Source organism: Armigeres subalbatus, chromosome 2 (genome assembly GCF_024139115.2).
Source record: "Armigeres subalbatus isolate Guangzhou_Male chromosome 2, GZ_Asu_2, whole genome shotgun sequence".
NCBI lineage: Eukaryota > Metazoa > Arthropoda > Insecta > Diptera > Culicidae > Armigeres > Armigeres subalbatus.
The window spans coordinates 438096641-438122204 of NC_085140.1; the positions used below are offsets into that span (position 1 = coordinate 438096641).

At 39.8% G+C, this 25564-nt stretch overlaps 2 protein-coding genes across 2 annotated transcripts in view; one reads left to right on the forward strand and one right to left on the reverse strand.

The window, feature by feature from the left end:
* Position 1: 1 nt before the first annotated feature.
* The window catches only part of LOC134213634 (zinc finger protein 182-like), a 123846-nt gene continuing 98283 nt past the window's right edge, over positions 2 to 25564 (reverse strand). The window contains exon 3 of the mRNA XM_062692871.1: positions 2 to 9208. The gene's annotated coding sequence lies outside the window, so the exon portion shown is untranslated. The remainder of the gene's footprint in view (positions 9209 to 25564) is intronic.
* LOC134210386 (uncharacterized) lies at positions 22096 to 24716 on the forward strand. Its single transcript, XM_062686436.1, is given in 4 exon segments — positions 22096 to 23202; positions 23205 to 23601; positions 24216 to 24484; positions 24645 to 24716. Coding segments are annotated over 4 exon segments (1845 nt in total).

The window sequence follows — 25564 nt, forward strand, 5'->3', positions numbered from 1 at the left end:
GTAATCGCTATTAAACATTGTTTTATTTATCACTTATCTCATTTTTGTTTCGATTATCAATAATGTACAGAAAATTTTGTCAAATTGTAATTAAATATCGCACATTCATCTTTCTTATTCAGTTTGCAGACAGTAAAAGACATAACACTTTGAAATTACGACAACAACGTAAAGCCGGCAATGAATACAACAACAAAAATTATTGCCACAAAAACAGCCACTATCATCCATTAGCCTTACACAGCCATCACGGCATTCGATGCGGGAGTAAAATATTTCTGAGCCAATATTTATTTAACCACCTACCGATTGTGCATTTGAATCTACAATTAAGAGAGGTAACTGAATATATATCTCCAGGTGTTACGTCTGTTGTTTCGTGCACTAGTTTTGAGTATTCTGACCGATCGTACGTGTGATATAATTTTGTAATATTAGTAAAACTGTCGAACATGATCCAAAATTAAAACTCTACTTTTTACTAACACACAATAATGATTGCAATTTCATACATGGTATTTTATCATTCCATCATTCCAATTTGTTCGTATAATTTGATGGATAGTTGTTGATTGCGTCGCGAAGGTCCTAGTTAACCCTTATTACGAATCCTTAGTGATAAGCTAATGCTGAATCTAGCTGTTTTAGTTTGCAAATTATGTTCTTAGTGTCTGTATTTAAATTTATTCTGATTGCAGATGAGTACTATTGTTGTTCATATTGATTTCAATTTATCTAATGAAAGGTGTTTTCTTTATCACTGAATCCAATAGCTGAGATACCGGTAGATTTGATCTAAACGAAACTAATTTTTTTCTTCGTGAATTTTCATCGAAATTGAAAAATAGATTGTTTTTTTTTTTAGATTTTAATAAAGTTCAGACTTCAACTAGGTAATGTATATCAAAATTTTGATAAAATTGATTTATCTAACAACAAATATCTTTGCTGTCTATATGAGACTGTTATGCTTTTATACGCAGCGCACTGGTTAGAGCCCCTGAGCTCATCATATTTCGAATACCATATATCAAAGAAAAGAAAGACCCAATAATAATTTAGGTTCGTATTCCCATGATCACCACAGAACTAGGTTAAGGCCAACCTGATCGTATATAAGCCACCAAGCTCTGAATTCTAAACTTCACGCCACTTTTGCGATCAGATGACACATTGACACTACCTTGTGGAAACAGAATGAATGGTGAAGTATAAATGAAAGGCATCTTTAGCATCTCACCATCATATATCATTTAAAAGAATGTCACATAGCGACCGTGACAATGACAAGTTAAAAAAAAACTAAACATTATGAATAAAACTATTTCTAAACAAATGCAGGACAGTGGGGTGTGCAAGTTAATATATTAAATAAACATGTACAATATATTGCACGAAACACAAAAAATCGAAATTACTCCGTTCGGCTTGAAAAACCTAAAAGTATTAGAACAAACAATGGCGACCGTGACAGCTAAGTCTTTGGGTTTGCTAGTACTTCTCATATGCACTCTGTACACATGTCATAAGACGAGTTTGCACTATTCCATTTAATTTTACTACTTTATTGTACCTTCGATAGATACGTATTTCGACCTCAACAGTAAGGCCGTCTTCAGTTTCTCGCACTTGACTAATACTTAACGAACTTTACAAGGCTAGTCAAGTACGAGATACTAAAGACGGCATTACTGTTGAGGTCGAAATACCTATCTATCAAAGGTGTAAAAAAGTAGTGGAATTAAATGGAATAGTACAAACTCGTCTTATGACAAGTAAATACATTCCATTCGAGGACCAAGGAGCTCTTGTATCAAAATTCCGATGACTGCCAAGGTATTTCTCACCAACCGTACTCTCATATCACAATTCCAACATGGTATTCTCATATCACAGATCCGGTAACTACCAAGGACCTATTAACACCCCCCATAAATATAAATAGTAAAACAATGTATCATAATGTATTGAAGCATGACAATGATATTAACCAAATATAGTAGCAATGTTGCTTATCATCAACACCAACCACATCATTGAAGTTGTTCGCAAATCTCTGACGGTTCTCGTAGATTATTGCCCTTTAAGGCTGCCTCACACCTCGGGAAAATTTTCCGCCGGATTTTGAACCCCGTGCATTTTAAATGGGGCCGGGATTTTGATTTTCCGTGCCCAAATCCCGAAAACATCGCTTATGCAAAAATGCATGGGGAAAAAATCCGCGGACCAAATTCCCGAGGTGTAAGGTGGCCTTTATAAATAGAATGGAAAATACCAGAAAAGATTTTTCCTTGTTTTGGAGAGAAAAAAAAAAGATTGAATACCAGAACCGTGACGGCAATTCGAAGTAGCTCCATATGCCTTATGCATTTGATAACGAACCTTAAGCCTAACAAAATTTGCCATATTTACAAATGGCGAATCGAATTTTTGAACTATCTGGAATTGGTAATTTAAGAATCAATTCACCTTGTTTAATACAATCAAGAAAAATTATCTAAAGACAAATTATCTAAAGTAGCACTATCTGATTATTACAAAATAGTTTTTTTTTTCGTTCTCCCAAGGAAATTCAATCACTGGGTGACAGAGTTCCTGATGCACTCAAGTAAAAAACTAGTAATTTAGACAAAAAAATCTTTTCAGTCATATTCATTGCGCTAGGGATGCGTTCGTCGATACCATTATTTGGTCATGCATTGGATGTTTGCGATCATTTCACCCCACCTGCGCGGGGGTGTCTGTTAAACGGAATTTAAGTCATACACCCAACCGGCGGTTGTTAGATTTTCTAACAATTCTGTATAAGAATCTACCAAAACTTGTATAAGAGCTGGGCATATGCGAAACTGTTAGATTCTTATACAAATATTGTATAAGAACCTAACAATTTTGCATGCTTTTCATACAATTTTTGTATAAGAATCTAACAATTTCGCATATGCCCAGTTCTTATACAGGTTTTGGTAGATTCTTATACAGAATTGTTTGAAAATCTAACAACCGCTGGTTGGGTGATGTGCTTCCATGATGCAGTTCTTGTCAAACGCTCATCACTTTAAATTTAGAGCTTAAATCGCTGATCGAACAACTGTCGAAACTAGCTGAGTTGATTAACTTAAACACGGAGGCCAAACATCGTACCAGTCAGCAAAACAATGTGGATTTCGTTAACAATGCGATTGAGCGAATCGAGGTGCTGCTATATGAAATGTATAAAGTGGTTGACGTAAAAAATCATATGACTTCTCTGGTCGATATAGCGATCAAAAAGTCCAGTGTAGATATTTCAGATTTGGCTAGTGACCTAAGGAGTATAAACGACGATGCGAAACAACTCTCAAGCCTCACAATGGACATAGCCACTGATGCCTCTAGCACAACTTAATGTTAGGTTGATATTTTTCATGGGATTTGAGATACCGAAACCGAAAAATCATAACACCAATCGATCAATGCACTCGAAAAGTGCAAGAGAATAAAATTAAACCCATATGCAACAATTGACTTTTCCCGTCAATTTTTTTTATTTGCTCGATTGATTATTTGGTTTTCCCAAAGAACCCATTTTTAACGCCTCTAAGTATTTTTAAAATTAAAAACAAAAATCGAAAAAGTGCTGTTTTATTAAAGATTGGCCCGATTTTGAACGAACATTGGGTGAATTTTTCAGGCCGGTTCACACGTGCAGCGGTGCACGGTTAGAAAAAAGTATCTAATTTTAGGTTCTTTTTTTCTCTTGCATCTCCTTCCCTCTTCCCTTTGTTGTCATAAAATGAAGAGCAAAACCACTCAACAAGGGCATTAAAGCGTGGGAACCCAACGTTGAGTAATCTCATGTTTACAAAAGTTTAGTGAAATTTACCTAACTTTTGGTTAGTTTCTATTCAAAATTACGCACATTTTACTTAATATTAAGTGAATTTTACTTAATTTCAATTGAAAGTTACCTAATTTTGGGTTCCCACACTGAACCCCCGATTTGAGTGAAAAGTACTTAATATTAGGTACTTTTTTCTAACCGTGTTCAGCACTTTTTCGGTTTTTGTTTTGGATTTTAAAAATAGTTAGAGGGTTCATAAAATATGTTTTTTTCTGGGAAAGTTGACCTTACATAAGCCAAAGAATCGACTGAGACATTAAAACGAGATACAATTTTTGACGGGAAAGGTCAATTGTGGCTCATCGCTAGTTGCTGTCTATCCATCCTCTGATAGGTGTCTAATTTAACGATAGAGGTAATAAACTATAGAGGAAGATTGTCGTTGTCGTCACTGGCGAAACATCTTTTGCTGGCGAACATATAGGGCACTAAATGTCAACGAAGGACAAATCAGTACATTTTGACAGATAGATACCCAACATGTTTGGGAACGATAACAAAGGGAACCGCAGCGACAATCGTCCTCTATAGTTTATTACCTCTATTAATGTAACTGACTTTGTAATAAACATTTTTTACGGAGTGACTGACAAGCCGTTTCGCTTTTCCACACATAGGCATTAAGATAATCAAATTGTACAAATTCTATATAAACCATTGGATGTTGAAAATAGAAGACAATCTTTAACCGAGCATCGACTCAATCCTTACGGCCTGAACCGGCGGTTACTCTTTCGACTCTGCGAACTAACTGCGAAAAGAAAGGTGTGCTGACGCCTAATAATAAGTCGGCTGTGAAACCACGGTAGGCCAGTGAAAGGGCCAAAAGTATAAAGAATGAAGGCAGCGTGCCAATTGCGGGCCTGTGAGCCAAATGAAGGTCTGTGAGCCAAGTGAAAGGCAGTTTGCCAATTGTGGGCCTTTGAGCAAATGGAAGCCCTGTGAGCCAAGTGAACGGCAGTGTGCCAATTGTGGGCCTGTGAGCCAAAGAAAGGCCTGGGTGCCAAGGACTGACGGCAGTTTGCCAATTGTGGGCCTGTGAGCCAACAGAAGGCCTGTGATCCAAGTGAACGGCAGTGTGTCAATTGTGGCCTGTGAGCCAAAGGAAGGCCTATGTGCCAAGGACTGACGGCAGTTTACCAATTGTGGGCCTGTGAGCCAAAGGAAGGCTTGTGTGCCAAGGAAGGAAGGCCTGTGTGCCAAGCAAAACGTCCGTTAAAAGGAATGCATACACTGGAAGACGATATTCGTTATATGGCAGAATATTTTAACGAAGTAGATCGTCAAGTGGATCGCGCAAGACAAACTCCAGAACATAAGAGGTGAATGCTAGCATCATTACCAGTAGAGGTTCTAAGCGAGACGAGAATCTACACCGTAACATTGTGGCCTGGGACAACCCAAGAAAAGACGCATCGACAGAGTATCACCAAATATAAACCCCTTCGCTGGGCCAGAAGGTGAACAACCGAACAGCAGTTGGACCAGAAGATCAAAACACCCTCGGAACCCATCAAGAACCGCCTCCGTAACGACTTCAGCCTCAGGTGAAGGCCTGTTGTACGGTGTGGGCAACGTAGCAGCTGTTACGGGCTCCGGCCTCAGTGCAGGCCAGCCAGACGATAGTCATCATCAATTAGAAAGAAATATAGCAACCGCGTAAGTTTCTGCCTCGGCGTTAGGCGGGGTGCGCATCCTTAATCATCGAGTAAGCTCCCGCCTCAGAGCAGGCCGGGTGACCGGTGTACCAGCTCACAAGTTCTGTCGGCTATCCGCCTAATCGACAGGGCCTAGTCTGGGACGGTACAAGAAAGGAGCACATCATCAGCAGTCTTCAACCGACAAGTTTTCCTTAAAAAGGAAAAGAATAGAGTGAGTAGAAACAAACAATACGATGGATTTTCAATTTAACATTAATAAGAATGGCCATTATGTCAGGGCAAAAATGACAAGGATATAATGTGTGGTGGCTTCTTCATCAGTTAGAGGTACATGAAGATTATCATGCCCAGCATGACATAAAACTGAATATAATTTTAGTGCTAATGTGCGTGCAAATAGCATTAGCATTATATAAACTTCACACAAGACATACAAGGAACCAGGCAATGAAGGCAGCAAGGTCTGTCGTAAATATTAACAGTGTTTAAGTTTAATTGTGCCAGTGAAAAGTCCTAAAGAACCGGGAAAGTGTGCGATAAGACAATTCGTGGTGTGACCAATGATTATTCCTTCTAACGGTCAGAAAAGGGCTACTACCTTGCCCTATGAAAAGGTAAACAGTGACAAAAAAAAAAACAATAAAAAAACTACATAGGGGCAAACAGCGGCAAGGGCACCATATCGCAGAGAAAAACGACAAATTCCGGTGAAAAGCTGATCATCTCCCATGGCGCATGAACGAGTGCTGCACCACGTCGGTCTCCAGGAAGAGTAAGTGGCAAAAATGCTGATTTTTCTTACTTAATACTTATTTAGTTTTGAAGATAGTAAATGAGTGGTATAGAAGAATCAATCGAAAGGAAAATAGGTGAAATCCACCTTATAAAATCAAATTTGAAAAAGGCACCAAATAGAAGATATCTTTAATATACCTTAGATTTAAAATATCGCTTCATTCAACAAACATATAATAGAATTGTAGACGAATTAGTGGAATTTGAAACGTGCATTGAAAATACTCATTTTAACTTTCTAGTAAAAGCAGCTCGTGTCGAATTTGACGAGACTAAGTGTTTGCTGCTAGTAAAATTAAAAAACTATAGGAAAAGATTATCTTTTAAATCAGTGACTTACGTAATTATTTTTAAAAACTTTCTTAGTAAATTCATAAACCGTAACGTTGTGACAATGCCGTTTGACATAAAAACAGCGACCTCCATCGTACAAATGTACGACGGAACAGCTGAAAATTTAGACGCGTATGTGGATTCAGCTAACTTGCTCAAAGACTATGTAGAGGCAGGGGATCTCGCAACAGCCGTAAGGTTTTTGAAAACACGGCTGACGGGAAAAGCCAGAATATGCTTAGCCCAAGATTTAAATTCGATTGATGATTTAGTGAATGACGTGAAAGCAAGATGTGCTGAACAAATCGCTCCCGAAAGTATAATAGCAAAACTCAAGGCATCGAAGCAAAAGGGTGATATAAACAGCCTTTGCGACGAAGTTGACAGTTTAACAAATAAGTTGCAACATGTCTGAAACTTAATAAAATTCCCAAAAATATTCGAACAATGATAGCGCTGCCGTTCCTAATGCAGCTAAAATATGCCTTACTGCTGTTGGGTGCAACTGAGAATTTAAATGAAGTACCGCGTATGCATTTTTCAGGTTCGATTAGACTCCGTGACTTAAGAAAGTAATAAAATTGGAATGCGTGTTCTATTCTGGTAGCTATTCCAGGGGAGATAGTTTTAGAAATGAAAAGAATGAGTTTTAGGAATTGAGACGTCAGAAATGACATCTCTTTCTAGCCTTAGAGTTAAGAGGAGCCCAGTAGGGGCTCAATCTAGTACATAAGGAAAATCATTTCGTTGAATAAAACAGACTTTGTAGTGGGTTGGATCTAAACGTGTCTCATTTCTTTAAGTCTCACTTCCTTAGCCTTTGGCATAATACTTTGAAAGGAGATATTGGCACCGCTCTAAAGTCGGTAAACAGGCCCTTTCCAGTACTTATGTCAAATGCAGGATCGACTGCATTATCCAAGTAAATCTGATAAATTGCAAACACTCTCGGAAGATGATATTGACACCGCTCCATAGACGGTACTCAGGCCCTTCCCAGTGTTTATTGTTTATTAGATAATCTCATTAAGTTTTAGACTTGCTTCTAAAACTTAAGAGGAAAGGATTTTGTCGCTTGTAAAGGCGCTAGTTCTCTACGCGAATTCCATTTTTTTATGAAGTCCCAGTACGTAAGGTCATCCTTTGCGAATAAGTTTTAACGCGACGTTAGTCGTGTCTTTAACCATCCATTACTCTTTTGGACGCTACATCGGTGGTGTCCAAATTAGAAGTACAATAGTCCTTTCGTCCGCGACATGGTGGCTCCAGAGAGGAATGTAGTGAAACGCGCGCGTGTGCAAGCGAAGTGTAATAAAAGCTGCAACCAGAGGAGTAAGCTGCAAAGATAAAAAGGTATAATCCATCAAACCGAAAAGTTATATATCACAGTATTGTATCAAGGTTGACGGCACCATTAAGCCGACAAATTAAACAAAAAGATTATACCAGGTTGACGGCACCATTAAGCCGACAAGTATAAAGGCGGTAAGCCAAATAAAGGATGACGACACCTACGTTACAAGTCGATAAGGTTGACGACACCTCTACGTTACAAGTCGATAAGGTTGACGACACCTACGTTACAAGTCGATAAGGTTGACGACACCTACGTTACAAGTCGATAAGGTTGACGACACCTACGTTACAAGTCGATAAGGTTGACGACACCTACGTTACAAGTCGATAAGGTTGACGACACCTACGTTACAAGTCGATAAAGGTTGACGACACCTACGTTAAAAGTCGATAAAGGTTGACGACACCTACGTTACAAGCCGCATCAACTTTACGGGTAAATGTCTGACCCTATAGAAGACATCAAAGATTTAACAGCATACTTTAACGAAATCGATTATAGATTTCAAATTATCAAACTATTACGAAGATAGACCGCTATCTCGCAAATTAAAAGAATTAATTAAAATCGAAGAATTAGAACAGTGTCTTAAGACCTGTAAGATTTAAAAAAAGATGGCTAAGAAAACAACAAAATCCATGTTTACCATCAATGATAATGGGCATTGTCGTCTATGTGCGCGCCCTGATGATATCCAAGACATGGTCCAATGTGACCACTGTGACAGATGGTTTCACATTGGATGTGTAAAACTGAATACCCTTCCGACACCGGAGGTTAATTGGAATTACTCCTATTGCGAGAAAGAACGCAAGGAACTTTCTGATATTAAATGGTATCTTATGGAAATTCAGAAGGAGCTCGAAACACGAGCAAAGGCTCAGAAAGACTTGCTTCTAAAACTTAAGGATTTTGTCATTTGTAAAGGCGCTAGTTCCCTACGTGAATTACATTTTTTATAAAGTCTCGGTACGTAAGGTCATCCTTCGCGAACAAGTTTTAACGCGACGTAAGTCATGTCCTGAATCATCAATTACTCTTTTGGACGCTACATTGATGGCATCCAAATTAGAAGTACCCTAGTCCTTTCGTCCGCTACATGGTGGCTCCAGACAGGAATGTAGTGAACGCGCGCGTGTGCAATTGAAGTGTAATAAAAGCAGCAACCAGAGGAGTAAGCTGCAAAGATAAAAAGGTATAATCCATTAAACCGAAAAGTTATATGTCACAGTAACGAAAATTGTAACAATTAAACAAAAATTGAAGATAATACCAGGTTGACGGTACCATTAAGCCGACAAGATAAAGGTTGACGACACCTACGTTACAAGTCGATAAAGGTTGACGACACCTACGTTACAAGTCGATAAGGTTGACGACACCTACGTTACAAGTCGATAAAGGTTGACGACACCTACGTTACAAGTCGATAAAGGTTGACGACACCTACGTTACAAGCCGCATAAACTTATGTCTGACCTTATAGAAGACATCAAAGATTTACTATCATACTTTAACGACATCGATTATAGATTTCAAATTGTCAATTTATCAAAAAGATATAAACGGCATAGAAAGCATATTGGACATCGGGATCGGGGACAAAATCAGAATCAAAGAGATTCAAATTAATTCTGTGACCTGGAACAATTAAACAACAAACAGTTTTCCAGAGCGTTCAAAAATACTATTACGAAGATAGACCGCTATCTCGCAAATTAAAAGAATTAATTAAAATCGAAGAATTAGAACAGTGTCTTAAGACCTGTAAGATTTAAAAGATGGCTAAGAAAACAACAAAATCCATGTTTACCATCAATGATAATGGGCATTGTCGTCTATGTACGCGCCCTGATGATATCCAAGACATGGTCCAATGTGACCACTGTGATAGATGGTTTCACATTGGATGTGTAAAACTGAATACCCTTCCGACACCAGAGGATAATTGGAATTGTTTCTATTGCGAGAAAGAACGCAAGGAACTTTCTGATATTAAATTACAACTTATGGCAATTCAGAAGGAGCTCGAAACACGAGCAAAGGCTCAGAAAGATGCTGAGATTCATGCAACCTCTCTGGAGTTAGAGTTAGAGGATGTAAAAAACGAGCTAGAAGAGAAGAGCAAAGTAGAAGATGCAAAACAGGATGTCTTAAAGGATTTAGCGGAAGTTTTATGGAAACCACTGAATCAGGAGAGTATTCTGATTCAGAAAATTTAATTCGCCTTCAGCAAGCTTTGACTGGATTCGCTGCAAAAAGCGTCCAAGCACTTATGTTGGATCCAACCAACTTAAAACAAATCTTGGATAGGCTCGAACGTCAGTTCGGTCAATTCAAAAAGGTATATAAGGAGTTAAGAGATGATATCGAGCATGTGCGATCTTGCGGACCTTACACAGTGATCGAATTAGCCGATACTTTAGAGAACTTAGTTTCTCACTTACAGGCTATGAATCAAACCGAATACTTACGAGATCCACGTTTAATTGAGGAAATTGTTTCCAAACTTCCTTACGAACAGCAAGTAAGATGATTGGAATTGGTTCAACAAAACCTTAAGTCGGGGAAACCCATTATGACTCTCAAGGAGTTGTTAGATTTTATCAAACCTAGAGCCGATATTCAGAGAGAGATGTCAAGACAGCCTCTAGATAGACGCAATAGGATCAATTTTCATCAAGAATCCTACTCTCGATGCTTCATTTGCAGTGGGGCACATGGGGTAGAACATTGCTCTGCTTTTAAGGCTCCAACACCATGGGAACATAGTCAGAAGACTCGAGCCAAAAGGGCATGTATTACATGTCTGAAAAAACATGGAGGAATATGTAAAACATTAAGGAAATGTGGAATCCATGGTTGCCAAGGAAAGCACCACAAAATGTTGCACTTCAGTCGTGCGCCTCCAGTTAAAGAAGAAAATAATAAACAAGACTCAGCCAAGGGCGCTGAAAACAAGCCATTAGTAGCCCGCACAAAATCACCAATTCACGACGCAAGTATTCTACCAAATTATTCCCGTGACCTTAAGGAATAATTAATATAAGATTCAAACCTTTGCGTTTATCGATCCAGGTTCTTCATTAACTTTGATCGACAAACACTTGGCGGATCAATTACATTTAGCTGGGACACCAGCCCCGCTAAAGATTACTTGGACTCAAAACTTCTCCAAAGTAGAGGGAGCAAGTCGTAGAGTGTATTTCGATATACAAGGCTCTAACGGTAACCAACACCGCGTGACCAATGTAAGGACAGTCGAGAATTTGCAGTTACCAATGCAAACCATTGACTATCCAGATATGTGTCAAGATTTTCCGTACCTAAGCGGACTTCCAATCGCAAGTTTCAAGCGAGCTCAACCGAGACTATTAATCGGTCTCAATCATAGCCATTTCATGTTACCAATTAATCAACGCTCCCTGGGTTCCAATAAACCTATGGCAATAGAAACGCCATTAGGTTGGTTAATTTTTGGTATGATAATTCAAGAGGAAGAAGAAGAAATGAATAGGATGATAGAGAATTATGTTTCAATAGAAAATTTTGGGGTAAAAATTCCCGAGAAACTTCCAGAGCCTAAAGAGGTGTCTAGAGCTAAAGAAATAGTAGCTAAGACACTTAAATACGATGGAAGTCAATACGAAATTGGACTGTTGTGGAAGCAGGACAATTTCAACTTCCCTGAAAGTTATTCCCAAGCCTTTAGACGCTTAAATAACCAGGAATCAAAATATCCCGGAAATCAGGATATCCAAAATTGGATGAACAACACTATACGAGAATACGAAGAAAAAGGATACGCAAGGAAAATCTCCGATAAAGAGTTTAGTGCCTGGGAAAAGGAGATTTACTATTTGCCACATTTTATAGTGATCAACAAAAATAAGCCTATACCAAAACCTAGGTTAGTCTTTGATGCAGCAGCAAAAAAACACGGAGTATCGTTCAATTCAGTTCTTATATCCGGACCAGACGCTACGACATCTTTCTTCGGATTCTCGTTGAGATTCCGAGAAGGTAAAATAACTGTAGCGGATGACATAAAGGAAAAGTTTTGTCAAGTGAAAATAAATAAGGAAGATCAAAGGAAGCAATGCTTTTTATTCCGAAATTTTGATAAAACTAAAACCCTAGATGTATATGTTATGCAAGTAATGACATTTGGGGCAACATGTTCTCCGGCTTGTGCGCAGATAGTTAAAAACCATAACGCAGAGTTGTACAAGCATTTTAAACCAAAGGCTGCCTTAGCTATAGTGAAGCAACATTATGTAGATGACTACATTGACAGCTTCACAGATTTAAAAGATGCCATAGGGACCGTTAAGGATGTAATTGAAATACACCAAAGGGCAAATTTCTTCATTCGTAATTTCGTATCCAATAATCAAAACCTAATAAATGCGTTACCTAAAGAAAGAGTTCAAGGTAGTACAGTCAGATTATTTGAAGATAAGGATAGCGCCGAAGAAAAAATACTGGGAATATTTTGGAACAGAGCTCAAGATAATATTTGTTTTAAACTAAATATCTCGAAATTACCAATAGATGTGGTAAATATGTCCAGACCTCCTACTAAAAGGGAGGTACTATCATTTGTCATGAGTGTTTATGACCCAATGGGTCTTATATCGAACTTGACAATTCATGGGAGGATACTAATGCAATTTCTCCAAATTGAAACAAAAGATTGGGATAAAGCCATAAATGATGAAAATCACAAAAAATGGCAACAATGGTGTGAAGCTATCCAGCAGACCATTAACATCAAGATACCAAGACAAATGTTGGGAGATTTAACCCAGACATTTGAAATACACACATTCATTGATGCTTCTGAATATGCTTACGCAGCTGTATGCTATATGAGAGGAATTGGAAAACATAATCAGACAATAAGTGTACGACTTATAGCTTCAAAGGCTTGAGTCGCACCTATACAAAAGCTCATAATTCCAAGATTAGAATTGCAAGTTGCAGTCCTAGGGACACGTCTTACGCAGACGATAATATCCGAGCTTCGCATAACCCCAATAAGAATTGTGTATTGGTCTGATTCACAAACAGTGCTATCCTGGATTAAGTCAGACCACAGGAGCTATAAACATTTCGTTGCCAACCGCATTGGAGAGATCCTTGAAGTCTCCACAATAGATCGATGACGATATGTACCTACGTCACAAAATCCAGCAGATGAGGCAACGAAATGGGTTACCGGAGATTTCAAATGGTTTTCCAGACCAAAGTTTCTAAAGGACGATGAAACTCTGTGGCCAAAATTCAAATACACGCCACAAACCACAGAAGAATTCAGAAATGTTATTCTAATTCACACTCATGTGCAGGACATATTTGAATGTATTCAAGAAGATAGATTCTCGAACTGGAATAAGTTTGTTCAGCACGTAAGTTTGCTAAAAAGAATCGTACTACGACTCTGTAAGAAGAAACACAATAACATAGTTACTTACTCAGACAGACAAAATGCCAAAATGCCGACAAAAATTGGTCAATTATTCGAAAGGCCCAGTGACAAGAGTTCCCAAACGAAGTTGAAGAACTTCAACAAAATAGTTGTGTAAAAGCATCAAGTAGCATAGCATCATTAGTACCATATTTACACGAATTTGGGATTATGCGATCTTTAAGTCGCTATCATAACAGCTCTGCACAGCTCTCCCATCCTCTACTCGTGTTCCGATAATTCTTCCATTTAATAATCACATTACATCTCTAATTATGAAACATTATCATGAGAAATATCTACACCAAAGCAACAATGTTGTCATAGGGGCTATACGCCAAAAATTCTGGATAATAAGAGCTAGGCAAGTTCTGCGATCTACCAAAAAAGATTGTCAGAAATGCAAAAATGACAGAGCCAAACCTGTAATACCTCAAATGGCAAACTAACCTCCATGTAGAGTCGATATGTATACATATCCCTTTACACATACTGGTGTCGATTATTTCGGACCATTAGAAGTTCAAGTAAAACGATCAATTGAAAAGAGATGGGGAGTTATATTAACTTGTATGACTACAAGAGCTACGCATCTGGAACTAGCAGAGAAATTAGACACAGATGCCTTCTTAGTATGTTTAAAAAATTTCCAGAATCGTCGAGGAAAGGTTAAGCACCTTTAAAGTGACAACGGCACTAACTTTGTAGGAGCCGATCGTGAGATGAAGGAGCAACTATCTGAAATCAATAAGATAATGGGAGGAAGTACGGCTGCTTCTTTAGAAATTGAATGGACATTCACTGCTCCACACTTCGGAGGAGCTTGGGAACGTCTGATTCAAATAGTTAAGAAATGTCTTAAAGAAATTCCAGCTTGCCGACAGGGGCACAAACCCACGGTAGAGGAGCTGAGAGCCGCTTTAATACAAGCAGAATTTATTCTGAATTCTAGACCTCTCACACACATTTCTCTAGAAAATTCAGACGATGATCCTTTGACACCGTTTCACTTTTTGATAGAAAGAGCTGGCGAGTATTCTTCTCCATACTACATACACGGAGAAAATTTGTCCAAGAAGCAATACGAACGCGTGCAGCGTTATTTTTGGGACAGATGGCAAAAGGAATACCTTCCAACTCTGCTCAAACGGAACAAATGGACTCAAAAGGTGGAACCTATAAAGGTAAATGATATCGTCTTAATAACCGACAAGGAATATCACGGAAAATGGCTAAAAGGCCGCGTATTAGAAGTACGTACAGCCGCTGATGGTCAAGTACGATCAGCTTTAATAAAAACCATTCAAGTTGAGTACACAAGACCTGCAGCCAAAATAGCCGTGTTGAATGTTAAAAAACCAAACGAAGGAGAATCTAGGACTGATACGCCAGCAGAGGAAACTAATGATGCTCAAACTAATGTTCAATCCGGAGAAGACCTTGAAGAAAAGCCCTCTGGACCAAAACAAATAAAATTTTAGGAGTTACCAAAACTCCAACCAGGAAAGCAACTCACCGGTAGAATCTCAGATCAATTGAGAGGGACGTTGCGAAATACATGATTCGTGAATCACCATCGAGCTGTGGATTTAGAGGAGATATCCATAACCTCAAGAGGAGTATCTTCTAAAAAAGGACCCTGGAAAAGGATTGGCTGAAATCAATGGCAAAGGAAAAAATAGGGATGAAGGAAGAACTTTCTTTACCAGATAGTTCCAATTCAGCTATCGCTAAGGCAAATTTTGACTCGTGGGGGAAACGTCTCAAGGTTGATGTTGATAAGGTCAAAGAAAGGCGAGACCGTTGGCAAAAGAACGCAATCGAAAGGCCAGTAAAAAAGACAAGAATACGAAAACTTGGAAACCCAGAGGAACAAAATACCACGAACCAATCTCGAGTGAATGCGAGAACAAGGATACCCTCGGGCGGAGCACTCAAGGCTTTAATGATGCTTTTCTGTATTGGAACAGTACTTTCATCGAAACCATCAGGTCTTATAGCTTACGATTGTGCGAATCCAGACATTAACATGATCAGTCACTCGCTGCTGGATGTAACTTCTTGCTTGCCAACTGAAAAGAATCTCACAACGAAGGAAGTACCTATACAAGTCCTTCAAAGAAATGCAAAGAGTGTAGTAATGGTATATCAATGCAAGGTTATTATAAAGCGTATCATAAAACATTGTAGAATGCATTCACATACCTCGGCCTATGAAAGAAGATACGCATATATAGTTAGGGAATTTACATCAGAAGAATGCCTTCGTGTACATCAATTAGGAATATATCCATTAACTCGGAATGCAGGAATTAATGAACTAAAGCGAAACCATACTACTAGAGGGGAGACTTTAGTTACTGGAAGTGTTTGGTCATGCTTTTGCAGTGGAGGTGTGTATAAAACTCTAGAATACACCTGGATCAATGCATTAGTTTACTATGAGTATCAAGTATCACTATATAATTACGTTGCTGCAGTAGATCACAAGAATGACCAAATTATGTTGAGACATAGTTTAGTATGTCCATATTCTCACGGAGAATGTTTGGATTCCGAAGATGGTTATTCAACGTGGAACGTGAACTTGAGTCAGCGCTGCGAGGAAACTGAGTTCGAAGTAATATACGAAGGAGACGTTAACGAACACAGCTGTTGGACAAGAAAGTAAGCACGCAGTTTACACCGCTATATGTGACTAACATTTATTTTCAATCCGCACAAAGGAGACATTTTTTAGGTTCGATAGTAATAAAATGGGAACTCGTGTTCTATTCTGATAGCTATTCCAGGGGAGATAGTTTTAGGAATTGAGACGTCAGAAATGACATCTCTTTCTAGCCTTAGAGTTAAGAGGAGCCCAGTAGGAACTCACTCTAGTATATAAGGAAAATCTTTTCGTTGAATAAAACAGACTTTACCAGACTTTGTAGTGCGTTGGAACTAAACGTTTCTCATTTCTTTAAGTCTCACTTCCTTAGCCTTTGGCATAATACTTTAAAAGGAGATATTGGCACCGCTCCATAGTCGGTAAACAGGACCTTTCCAGTACTTATGTCAAATGAAGGATTGACTGCATTATCCTAACTAATCTGATAAATAGCAAACACTCTCGGAAGGAGATATGAACACCACTCCATAGATATTAGTTTTTTTAGGCGACATTGGTCGTGTCCCGAAGAATAGATGTAAATTCGAATTATCATCCAAAAATTGTATAAATACCCTGTACCTTGAATACAGAAAGGGACTTGTGTTTGGAACCTCAATCGCGTCGGTTGTTTTTCTTCAAAGAATTCCCAGGTAAATATACTGATATCTCTTTGGTTTAAACTTAAACAAATTCTCCACTGTCAGGTAATAGGAAACTATCCTGATTGGTCTTAGATTTTTTCTAAGTCTAAAATTGATCTGCCAGTTAAACACTTGCACTCTGGTTTGTAGACTACCCGCTGAGCATAGTGTCATTTCGACAGTGCAAGTATTAATTGGTCTCTAGAAAGGTTTTTCCCGCGTCTTCCACTGTCAGGTACTAGGAGACTAGCCTGATTGGTCTGAAGACAAAGGAAAAGTTGGGTACAAATATATTACCATTCCCCGGTTTGTAGACTACCCGCTTTGCGGCGTGTCATTATTTACGAACGGTAATTTATTTGAGGAAATCATCCTAAACCATTGTTAGCCTCCACTGTCAGGTAATAGGAAACTATCATGATTGGTCGCGACGCAAGGGTTTAGATTGAGTTCCGACCAGTCCACCACCATAACAAGCTCGCAAGCTTATCCTTCGCAAGCGAACGAGTTGAAATTTGAACTTTGAGAGCACCCCAAATATTACATGGTGGCTCCAGATAGGAGATTCTTAAATCTCGAAGATTGACTCATGTCAGTTTATTTCGATTTAAAAGTCAAGTAAAGTATACTTAGAATTACGGACTAAAGTGCCAGTGCAAGTTTATGCACAAATTTAGAATTACGGACTAAAGCCAGGAAGAGTCCAAGTGCAGGGATTAAGTGATAAAATAATAAAAGGTATCCAAAGGACCAAGGTTAGGACTCAACGCAGGTCGGTAAGTAACAACCCCTTGTATACGCTTTTTTGGCAACTGACTATCACTAAATCACAGGGATTCTCTGAGGAGTATAGCACGTTTCCGCGAGGAAATGCAAAGTGCCCTTAGAGGCAATTAACTAGCAAGGGAATTCCAAAAGGCTACAATCCTGTTGAATGTAGAGGAGCCCTTGTAGGCAATAGTGTGATTAATAAATCACAGGGATTTTCTGAGGAGAATAGCACATGTAGCATATTATCAACTTATTTTACAAACAGCTGAAAAGCATTCACTTATTGTACATCAGTACATCTTCAACAAATCATTCCCACAGTTCCCACTAACAGATCTGGGACATGTTTCTTCACAGTCGATCATTCACCTACCACACATTCACCTACCATGCAGCGCTGTCCTAAGCCAACAGCGAACAGCACGAGTAATTGCATGCACATGTGTGGCGTTCCCACGCTTCATACAAACAATGTCATAAATTCACTTGTATTGCATCCTACATGCCCGCACTTATCGGTTCTATTCTTCCAGGGGAGAACCCGATAAGAACATTAAATAAAAGGACATATAAACGATGCGTGGGAACGTAAACGCAAAAACCAAACCATAGAAGAATGCGTGAGAACTGCAGCTCACGCAGGATAGCACATACAGACATATTACATATGTCTGTTCCTTTTTATGTAATCTGAAGTGCCTTCTATGTAGGAGGGTTGCTTATGCGTGTGTATGAGCAACCCAAGTAGGGTAATGATAAGTTAGATTTTAGAAAATAAACTAGTCTACAGTAACGATTCAAAAGGAGCAGTTCGCCAATTGAAAGAAATTCCTACATTGGTGGCAGCGGTAAAACCGAAAAAGTTCCACAAAGTATTTTTGTGTGCCGTGATAATCCGGAGAAGAAAAGTTATAATTGGAATGCGATCTGGAAAATAGATCGAGTGCATTGTGCCTAAAAATAAAAAGGTGAATAAATTTATAAATTGTTTAGCTGAGCTGTGTTTAATCCGTAGAGTGTGTAAAAACAGCACTATCGCAACTCTAGGAATACCCACGACTATCGACCACGACATTTACCCTATACTGCTTTTCGTCGAAAGGACTTAAATATTCAGAGTCGAATAGGATCCGATCGAATGGACACCGAGCTAAGTGGTCAGGCTAAGTTAAAACAAGTGACCAAGTGTTGTTGAGTGGACAAGAAAAAAAAGCCAAGGAGATTACGTTGAAAGTGCTGAGGACAGCAAACCATCGAAGCCCTGCAGAGAAACAACATAGTCACCCCGAGAAGAGAAACAGCGAAGCCACCCCAGTTCGAGACAACCTTGGACAACGTTGAATTAACGAACAGCAGGTTAGATAACATTTTTTTCTTTTCTGATGTTTTATAAGAATAGGGAAAGTCTCTTTTTCTAAGATTAAGTTCAATTCAATTATCAAATGTATAATGCGTTTATGTTATTATAAAAGTGTCCAATGTTAGAAACTGTTGAAAATAATTTTCAAACGTTAATAAGAATTCAAAATAGCTTAAACAAAATATTTACCAAAAAATCAATACTGGTACTTTAGAAGATTAATTAAAGTATGCATTAAAACTGTTTAGTGAAATCGAAGAAAATCTAATTAAAATCGAAGAAGACATCCCTGAACACAAATCAACATATTTAAAAAAAGATTCTCGACAAGCATACTACGAAATTAGCAATATAATTGAGCCTAAAATAAAAGAAAATAACATAACTGCTGTAAAAAACGCGACAGTGTTATTTGTAAGATTTCTGAGAATCCAGAGATAATAAAACTTTTCCAAAACATGACGAGAACTATCAACCAAAAATTGTATAAATACCCTGTACCTTGAATAAAGAAAATGACTTGTGTTTGGAACCTCGATTGCGTCGGTTGTTTTTATCCAAAGAAATCCCAGGTAAATATACTGATACCTCCCTGTTTAACTTAAATAAATTCTCCACTGTCAGCACAGAGAACAGACGTTGAAGCTGCACTCACCATGTTGTGATAACTTTTTACTGTTCATTTTGAAATAACTTTGGAATGTCGCCGTTATCCCCTGCATAATCAGCGCTAGCGTCATCAAAAAAATGCCACTGTGCGCTAGTGTCGTTATGCATGCAAGAGCATACCAGCGCCATCGTGTTGTCAAAATGAGATTGTGAGTTGCAATGTCGACGTTGATGGCGTTGCGGTTCGGTGTGCTTGTTTACACATGTTTTGTAAGAAATTTTGTTCGAGCCTCCATGTCTGTTCTCTGTGCTGTCAGGTACTAGGTGACTAGCCTGATTGGTCTGAGAATATTTTCTAAGTATAAACTTGAAGCTTCCCAATGAAAAACTTGCACTCTTACATGGTGGCTCCAGAGAGGAGATTTTAAATCTCGAAGATCGAACTCATATCAGTATTGTAGCATATTACTTTTCAACATACTTGTACTTATTCAAAACAGATACTCAATAAATTATCTCATCCATACAACATTCTTCGAGTCCCTTACATACTTTCTAGCTTATGATAACTTATCTGTACAAGCACAACCACCTTTCTCACGTACAAATGATTTCATAAACATTTTCCCAAGTCATCCAGATCAGTGACCCATGTTTTTGTCACTTCTGAAATAACAACAAACCTAGATCCCACACAGCACATTAACTTCATGTGTAATCTTACTAGTTCTCTTTTGCGACACAACATTAGAAAACAAAACGGCAATAACCTATCGATATTTCATGCATATGCATTCCGTTGTCTAACTGGCGTCAGACGGTTCATATTACAAGCTCGATGCCAAACTCTCTTTCTCCATCCAATTGTTGTGGCGTCGGTTTCTCCTTTTCCTAGTTGAATTCCAATTGGTTATTTACAAATGACTGGCAACTCCAAGCGCCTCCTTTAAGTTAATATCTAGTGTAGAGAAAACAACAAGTAAGTAGACCCAAGGTTACTTGTAACAGATGATTTTTAATAAAGCCAGGACGAGTAGTACCATCAACGACATCGGTTGTGATTATTCAATTAAGAAGGAAAGTCCTTCGAGTGATTCTATCCTAACCACTGGGATACCACATAGCGACAAGTGACAAAGAGCCTAATCTTCGGCTAAAGTGAAAGTGTGAAAAAAAAAACATTTTTTTCCTAAGAGTGGATTCTAGTTCAATATGGGGAAAACCCAATCAAAGGAATCCAATGGTGATTCGATAGTAACAGTGATTCAGAGCCAGGAAGAGCACAGTGCAGACCACGAAACCCAATCTGTTATGAAAGCAATATTTGCCAGCTGATTACAGCTGATTTTTCTCGTTCGGAGTGATCTAGTACGTTGACCTGTAGAAGGATCAACCCAAAACAAACATGCGAAACCCGAATAAGACAGCAAGCCATATGGCTGGGAAAACCATTTTCACTACCAGAGGAGAATCTCTGGTAGTTGGAAGCGTTTGGTCTAGTTCATGTAGCGGCGGAGTTTACAAGACTCCAGAGTATACATGGATAAATGCCCTGGTATACTTCCAATATGAAGTATCACTCTATAATTACATAGCCACAGTTGACCACGAAAACGATCAAGTACTGTTACGTCACGGCCTAGTATGGCCCTATTCGCATGGAAGATGTCTCAACTCCGAAGATGGCTACTCTACATGGGATGTGAGTCTGAGTCAACGTTGCGAAGACACATAATTCGAGATAATTTATGAGGGACGGGTCAATAAGACCATCAACATGGACGAAGCAGAAACTAATAAGAAGGCAGTATACACTGCAATATCTGATACAAACTTGTTCTCGATAAGAACAAAGGATTCAACATAAATTTATGGTTACAAGGGCTATACGACTGATCATCCAAGAATATTTATCTTGGAGACAGGATCGATTAGGTCACCCTTTGTTAGAAAACCTTCCAACGCAAGGAACCACGATATATTTACATATTTTAATTCCAAAATAACGATGGTTGAAAACTATATCGGACAGCGATTGGACGAGGTATACAAAACCGTAATGACGGAGATGTGCAAATTAGACAAAACTCTATTGGAAACAAAATTGACGTTAGCAAGGATAAATCCCACTGAGTTTGTCACCAGCATAATGAAAACAAACGGTTTTTCGGCAGTTGTAGCTGGAGAAGTTTTGCATGTGTTGCAATGCAAACCTGTCTACGTTGTTACCGTATAAGGTAACAATAAGCCAACGAACTGACAATACCCCAACTATATTGCATCATAAAAACAGTACTAAATCAGAAATGTGAGACTTTGCATGTAGTTACCCTTAAGTAAAATAGTCAAATAAAAGTTAGAACGTTTCTTTGGCTATTTTTCTTTAACCATGTGAAAACTAACAAAAATCGATTCACCCCTTGACACATATGGCAATCCGAGCGAAATTCTTTCGGGTAACCCAAACCCCGAATGAAAAGAGAAAGGAACAGGATTCAGATTTTTTATTCCAATTCAATTTGGTGTTTTATCCCGTGTTCGATTAATCTCTCATCAAATATAATGGCGCAGAACAACAATCAGGATGCTCAATTGGTGGCCGCCTGCCAACTCGGACGTTCGTTTGTCGGGCCGATGAATGTTGCGATATCGAAGCTCAATACCGGTGGTCTGAGTGCTGCTCAAGTACAGGATGTGGATGCTGACGACGGAGACGATATTTTGGTCCGAGGAGTCGGAGACAATCCCGTCCGAGAACTAATCTTAGCTAAAGGAATAGTTCCGACCTACCCTCTGGAATACTTCGCTGCCAACAATTGGTCAAAGCCCATCATCACTCTCCCGGCGATCCGAGAGAATGCAACAATTGTTGATTATCACAATCATATCAAAGGCACAATAAAAAGAGAGCCTCCGTCTGTAGGATCAGTCCTGGCGTTCTTGGAACTTCTGTGCTCGACTATTGCCGACACACTGAGATTTAATTGGGTAAGCTTGGGTGTCCCCATTGGATCCGCGAATCAACTCATAACTCCCCTCGATATCTTGACGATTACACGCACATCGACCGCACCGCAGTTAGGACAACCTTCCGGAAACGTTAACATGGATGAGCACACGGATTTGGCAATGCTGATTCTTGGAGGATTTCGTGTCCATCATGCCACTAATCCAACGTATATTGACAAGTTGCGTGATGCATTGAAGAGTCAGCTAACAACACCGGTGCTTCGGGACGCCATTGAAGTGGCAATCGTCAACCTGGCTGCGGTTTACATCGACTTAGAATTCGTTAAGCTCCTATGCGCGGTAGATATGTTTTTTGCGATGTTCCCTAAACATAAGTTGACGAAATTGCGATTTGGGACACTCATATTATCATATAAGGACTGCACAGGAGTTGCGGCAATTGGACATGGGTGTGAACTCATGAGCCATAACACGAGAATATTTACGAGATGGCTGATGACTTCGACTCTTCGTCAGGATTTTAATCGGATGAATGTTCCCGGCCAAGAAATCACGCTTCCCTACTCATATGGTCCTTACCTATCCGGACTAGGTCTCGTTGATAAAAGCCCGTATTCGGCTGCTTTAAATTGTGGACTACATATGTTCTCTCACCTGATTGGATGTGCGTTGTTGTCTACCCGTTCAATCAATGCCATTTTTTTTTCCAACCAAGCGGACTAAGTTCAATAATCGACAATGCTATTATCTTTATATACGCACACTCGTGCACTAGTTCACTGCAACTCCAGTTCTTTAAGAAAAGCGAGGTAGGAGTGGTCAAGGGAATAGAAACTGAGGCCAGACGGCAGATTGAGTCGCTAAGGAAACAGCTGAGAGCTATTGACGAGGATGAAGTGGCGCCTGGCGCTGGAGTGGCCGGAGGCGTGAACCCATCGGGGGAACAGATTCCTGAGGATGCTGGTGCGAGTGGAGCAGGTGATCTCGATGATGTCGATGATGCGGGAGTTTTGGATGAATTTTATCATGAGGAACCTATGAGTCGTGACACCCTGGATTGGTTTGCCTATCTCGCAACGATTCGAGATCGAGGAGAAGGTGGTTAACCGTGAGAGTGGAAAGTCGGAAAAACACAGTGCTCCAGAATAGTGAGGGAAGATAGGGCCGCGTGGGCCTCCTGGATACACCGGAGAAGATTGGTGAATCCCGAGTACTGGCCTTCCGGTGAGGACATAATGGTGGTCAACTAGTCGGTCCTGGGTATTACAGTACACCATCCGTGCGGGCCATGAAACACCATCCAAGCCGACCATTTCGGCGAATATAACCTGATAATCGGTCCACCCATCCACTTGTCCAACCAAGTTTCATCCAGGTCAGTCAACCTGCGGATTACAGTCAACCCCGCTCTGTCACTATCGTCGTACGCCACCCAAAGCTATTCCGGATCAGCAGCCCGCTGAATAGTGTCCATTCAGGTTCAGCACCGTCGGTGTGTCTCACCATTGTTCCGGGCATACGAACCCGAGAAACGACTCTGGGGTCCACCCAGGCTGCGCAACCATCTTCGTGTCCAACCTCCAGTTTGTTCCGGGTCAGTCAACCCGCAGAACACGGTCCATCCAGGTTCGCCACCTTTGGAAGAACCAGTCCAAACTGCAGCTTAACCTGCGAACCCGTAAAACCCTGCCATCTTCGTGTCCAACCTCAAGTTTTTCCGGGTCAGTCAACCCGCAGAATACTGCCCATCCAGATTCGCTACCTTCGGGAGGACCAATCCAGACCACAGGACGTTCCAACCGGTGAAACGCCTCTGGCGTACACGAAAGCTTCATCACCACCATTGTGTCCAACCTCAAGTCTGCTCGAGGCCAGCCAACCAACGCGTAGATCTTCTTCAAAGCTCAGCCAGGCTACGCAACCATCGTACTCCACTGTTCCGGGCATCCAAACCTGTCACAACCCCGAAGCGCCACGAAAGGTATGTCCCCCGCGTATCCTACTTCATGTCGCATGACTACTCTAAAGGTACCCAACGTCATCAAACGGCCGCATCGAACTAACATCCCAAAACTAACGTAACCAATGAACCCACAATAAATGATGTATAAAATGTACAACCTTTACTTTCTGTTTCAAAGCCAAGCCCTCGGTTGCATGTCAGTTCGTCGTCTATCGTGTTGTCCGCTTCCGCTGCGATATGTTTCGTGTGATTCCCTTGAGCATGTGTCTAGCCGACCCTGAGAACCCCAATAAAAGCAAAGAGAGCTAGTCAGGAGGACGTGAGGACGTCCACTCCGCAGGCGTTCGGACGCCGTCAATGAGGTAGTTACAACGTTCAACCGATTGCTTCAGAAAGATGCTACCAAGAGCTTCCGGTAAAATATGGAAACAATACAATATTTTTGACGCCAGTGACACGTACTCTACAATTAAGAGGAACAGAGATCGAGTGCACCCCGCTACTTCCAGCAAAGTTCCAGTTTGGAGGAAGATGGTACACATTCGACGGAAAAATACGAGAAACCATTCCGCCAAGAAAGCTCGCCACAGAGATCATTACAAAATGGCATTATACTCCATTACCCAACTTGATGGAGAGCGGAGTGTATGATAGCGAAAGCCTGCAAAAGATGAGAACGATGATCTACGATCAAGGGGATCGCAGAATAGCTTCAAATATCGTTCATAAGGTCTTAACAGGACAAAATCCGAGCAGACAGGGATTCCATTTCGAGGCGCTCATGTCAGAAAAGTTAATCGACGACATGATAAATAAGTATTGGAAGAAGCTGATATCCTTCTCCACATGGTTGGGAAATTTAACTTCGACCATAATAGGATTGTATATGGTAGGTAGAGGGATAAAGTTTCTGGTGGACACTATAATGCATGGGAGAATATTATATGATATTTATGGGTTTAGTTGGAAATTAATCGCATCCTTTTGGGACTCACTAACATCCTTTCTTTCTCATCGTAATACATTAAGGAACATCAAGAAGACGAAGACGAATGAAAGTCAAGGTGATCTCGCAGAGGTTCAAGCTTTGGAACCATT